At 48.5% G+C, this 4,566-nt stretch overlaps 2 protein-coding genes across 2 annotated transcripts; one reads left to right on the top strand and one right to left on the bottom strand.

Moving 5' to 3' along the window:
* The first annotated feature begins 1,088 nt into the window (after positions 1 to 1,088).
* On the top strand, positions 1,089 to 1,592 carry LOC128237832 (uncharacterized). The gene has a single exon (XM_052953413.1). The coding sequence runs from the start codon at positions 1,089 to 1,091 to the stop codon at positions 1,590 to 1,592; it is 504 nt and encodes a 167-aa protein (XP_052809373.1).
* Positions 1,593 to 2,369: 777 nt separating this feature from the next.
* Positions 2,370 to 4,341, bottom strand: LOC128236427 (uncharacterized). Its single transcript, XM_052951288.1, has 2 exons — positions 3,725 to 4,341; positions 2,370 to 3,296 (listed from the first exon to the last, which is right to left on the bottom strand). Exons 1-2 carry the CDS (start codon positions 4,130 to 4,132, stop codon positions 2,943 to 2,945), a joined length of 762 nt encoding a protein of 253 aa, XP_052807248.1. The 5' UTR covers positions 4,133 to 4,341; the 3' UTR covers positions 2,370 to 2,942.
* Positions 4,342 to 4,566: the final 225 nt, after the last annotated feature.

Genomic DNA, 4,566 nt, shown 5'->3' with positions numbered 1-4,566 from the left:
ATATGAGATCTTATGAATCTAACATATTCCGCATGTTGTTGTAAGAACTAAACCAACAACGTGACATTGCGTTATACGCCCATTACACTTGCGCTGCGTCAGTGTCAATCAGGGTTGGTCAGTAAACTTTTGGCTGTCGCAAAAGTCTTCGAGCATTTTCGAACATTTTCGAACACAAATGTCACATCCACGATTCATATCGGTCAGAGTTACGTCAGTATTCGGTCAAAATGGGCCGGTGTCGGTCGGTGTGCGGCAATAGCTGTGTTGATGGTGCGATGATTAGTGTCAGAGTTGCGATGCACTGGGATGCACATAGGACAGACATACGTCGATGTGGGTTAGTGTGCGACGCAGTTGCGTCGATGTTACGCCATGGAGGGTCACATAGGGTCAGACATGTTAATAGCTGCGATCTTCGTTGATTTAAAATAGTGTGATTTCAGGCCTGGGGTGGTCCAATCTAGTCCAGTCCAGTCCAGGGACAGTATGGATGAGCAAGTACTAGGATTTTTCCAGGCTGATCTGATTGTCCAGCATCATGCCTTCATCCGTGCCCAGGCCGAGGTCCTGCAGGAAAGAAGGAGGCAAAAGGCCCGAAGAAGGTATAACGAGAAGCGGTTCTGGGTGAGGACCTGGTTAACAGAAGATGAGCCAGTCTCAGCTGACCAGTACCACAACCTTATGGTCAAGCTCCGGAACGATGAAGTGCAATCGTTCACTAACTACCTGCGCATGCCTCCAGACATGTTCCAATTCCTGCTCAACCGACTGACGCCTCGCCTCCAGAAGAAGGACACCAAGTTCAGGCGACCACTGGAACCAGGGCTGAAGTTGGCTGTGGTACTCCGGCACCTGGCTACTGGGGACAACTACCCAAGTTTGCAGTACAACTACAGAGTGTCCAGACACACCATCGCCAGCTTTCTGCCAGACGTCTGTCAGGCCATCATCGATGAATTTGCAGAAGAGGAGGTCCAGTGCCCCGTCACCCCCGTTGAATAGAGAGAGGTGGCCCTGCAGTTCCAGAGGAGGTGGAACGTCCCTCATGCTCTGGGTGCCCTGGATGGGAAACATGTGGCCATTAAATGCCCAATCAGGTGAGGCTCCTACTACTACAACTACAAGGGGTTTTACTCCATTGTCCTACGTCCCTGGTTGATGCCAACTACAGGTTCCTGTGGTGTGATATTGGAGGAGCCGGTCACATGTCAGATGCCCAGATCTTCAACGGCAGTGAGCTCAAAGAGGCCATGGACAACCGTACCATAGGGTTCCCCCAGAAGATCCACTGCCTTTATGATGATGAGGACACACCCTACTTCCTCCTTGCGGACGACGCATTCGCACTCCGTACCAACTTGATGAAACCTTACTCCACCCGAGGCATGACCAGATCACAGGCAATGTACAATTACCGCATATCAAGAGGACGTCGGGTTGTAAGGAATGCCTTTGGCATCATGGCAAACCGGTTTAGAGCATTCCTTGGTAGGATGCAGCAGTCTCCAGAGGTCGTCCAGCTCATCGTCAAGTGCTATGTGATCCTCCACAACATGATGCGCAGGCGGTACCCGGGTGAGCAGCCGTGACAGTTTGATGGGGAAGACGATGGCCACAATCTCATCCCAGGAGAATGGCGCCAGAATGCCAACATGCATGAGATACGTAATGTGGATGCCCCTAACAAGGACAGCAAGGCTGTGAAGCAGCAGCGTGAACTCATTCGGCTTTACTTATGTTTTGCTAGACTGTTGTCCATTGTTGTTGATTGGTATAATTCCCAACTTTGGAAGTATGAATTGACCATCCAATTTTCAATTACGATTAATAAAACAAAATTATCATGTTATGCCATGTTAAATTATCACAACAAATGGATGGTCAATTCAGACTTCCATACCCAAAGTACCAAATTTCTTATTAATTATTTAGAAATAAATTGGCATTTTTATAAGCCCGTTTGTAAAACGGGACGTATTATGATATGGCGTTTGTCCGTCCGTCTGTTAACTCAGGTTCACCTTAATTGTAGTAACAACCTTGCGTAATCAACTCCTCCTACAGTTTCCAAGCAAACCATTTGAAACTTCACACATGCATTATATACATCATGAACATGAGCACCTCCTCTTTTCATGCCGAAAAAAATATTTTTTACGAATATACGGCGTTTTTAAGTTAGCTTTTTTTCACACTTTTTACTAGCACTATATAGTTAATTTATATGTAACCCAACTCCGACAACGCCTCGACGGGCGTATGTTGCGACATTCGGCGCTCTTGTTATGTTTGTCAAATTAAGTAAGTTGTTATTAACAACAATTAACAAAAATGTTGCAAAACAAAGTTTTGTTTATTATCACCATCTCCACGAGTGGGCTACATACAAGGGCCACACGTCATAGACAACGCTATGTATACAACATTATAAAACAATAAGCACATGAAATGCAACACTATCCAAAATCCACATTTGTCTCTACGACAAGTGCAGTGTCCATAGACTGTCTACTGCTTGCTGATGTCTTCCTGCTGTTGCAGGTCCACTTCGTCATCTAGTAAACTCCTGTGAAAGGTAGGGGCGTTGAGCTCGCTAAACTGGGATCCACCGAAGCCGCTGAGTGATAAGTCAGATAACCTGGCTTCAGGATTAGGGCTGGCTGTGTCTGGCTGCTGGTCCGGAGGTGGGCACGAATGAATGAAGCACTGAATGCTCCGGGCCATTCAGGCTGGTTCCTGAGCCCCCACACGTCAGACTGGGTTGCAAGCTGCTGGGGCTGGGGCCAACGGTGTGGGGGAGATTGCCACTGGGAGATGTTGGCTGGTAGTGGTCTCGTGTAGGAGGTGCGAGGCATGTGTGACAGCTGCTGGGGAGGCTGACCAGGCTTAGCAAGCTGGGCAGGCTGCAACTGAGTCTGAGGGTTCTGCCTGTTGCTCTGCTACTCGAGGAGGGACTCCATAAACATGAATGACTCTCTCTTGAATCTCGACCACAGCTCTTGGTTCAGCTGCTGGCCGCACTGATTGAGGTAGTCACAGTATGCAGACCGGTCCTTGTGGGGCCCCTTTATCCCAATGACTGCATCTAGCGCTGCTCGATGGCTGACCAGTAGCTGAATGCCCTGTCTATGTAGGTCAACCAGGGGGTCCACGGGAGCAGCATCTGGAGCCTCAGCAGCTGGCGGTGGTGGAGCTGCACCTCTAGGCCTGGGGGCTGGCTCTTCATCACGGACTGGACTGGGATCACGAGGAGGAGTGTGAGCGGGTGCCTGGGCAGCAATCCTCTTGCGGAGCTGAAAAATATAAAATATAAATGGTAAGTGAAAGGTAAGTGTGAAATAAAACAGTGAAAGTCAATACAGATGTAGCTTACTATATACTCAATATATATCAAGCTAATTAAAATGTTATAAAGAAATAATAAACTAGAGTGGTCGATGGGACATCGCATATACCCGCACCGAGGGCTGGACAATGTAACGCAAACAAAAATAAAAATTGATTTTTGTCAATTATCCCCTCTGGTATTGTTCCAAGTACACAACAGGCAACGGAATGAATGGTATTTACTGTTACCTATTGTTCTCAGTTCCCAACAAGTGCCGGTTCGTGTGCGCGGACGGAATGACGGACGGAAGGACTGACGGAGGGGATTGCAATATACCCGGTTTTTCTTCGAAAAGTGCGGGTATAATTACACAAAATCAACTAATATACATACACTGGCAACTGGCTCCCGATTGGCCTTCTCCTTGACGAAGTCCCCCAGAAACTGGAATAGCTGCCATACAGTCTTATCCCGGAAGGTCAGAACTGGTTGGGCAACAGATCCGGACTTGCCCTTCTTGGTCTTGACATGACCAAACTTGAACCTAGTGCTCCTGTACCATTGTTTGAGATGGCTGCCCGTCAACCCCATCTTCTGGCCCTGCTCTTCCCACAAGAGGTCCTTCTCAGGTGTCTTCCTGTAGTTTTCATGGCGCGTGTTCCAGACTTGTGGGAACTCTCGGAGCCAGTAACAGACGGTCTTCTTTTTCTTTTGGGCTGGAAACTCCGTGTCATCTTCTGAAGAAGTACCACCATTAATATACTCGTCCTCCTTCTCAGCACCAACGTCTGCCTCCTCCATGGCCTCGGCTACAATATCTTTATCGCCACGTCCACACCCTCTGCTCCCTACACCACGACCACGACCTCTTGGATGCTCCCCTCGTTCCACGATGGTATCACCTGGCCCACACCTTCAACAACTGGCTGGACCTCTACCTGGTGCTCGTCGTCTCCTGTTGGAGTGTCTCCGGGCTGCATCACGGCTTTGCCCTTTATCTTCTTTATTGCCTGGATTGGTTTCTTTGGTGGCATGATGCTGTGAAAAACAAATGTATCACTAACCAACCGTGTGTGGCGCACCCGTATTTATAGCAACCGACATTGACCAAACTACAACCCAAGCTGACCGAATATTGACGTAACACTGGCCCAGCATGACCGAATGGCGACCCATGTCTAACCCCGCCAGGCAGTGCATGACTGTCCCTGACATTGTTGGTTGACTGAATGTGA

The sequence above is a fragment of the Mya arenaria genome, chromosome 6 (genome assembly GCF_026914265.1).
Source record: "Mya arenaria isolate MELC-2E11 chromosome 6, ASM2691426v1".
Taxonomy (NCBI): domain Eukaryota; kingdom Metazoa; phylum Mollusca; class Bivalvia; order Myida; family Myidae; genus Mya; species Mya arenaria.
This window is presented reverse-complemented; position numbering and strand designations above follow the sequence as displayed.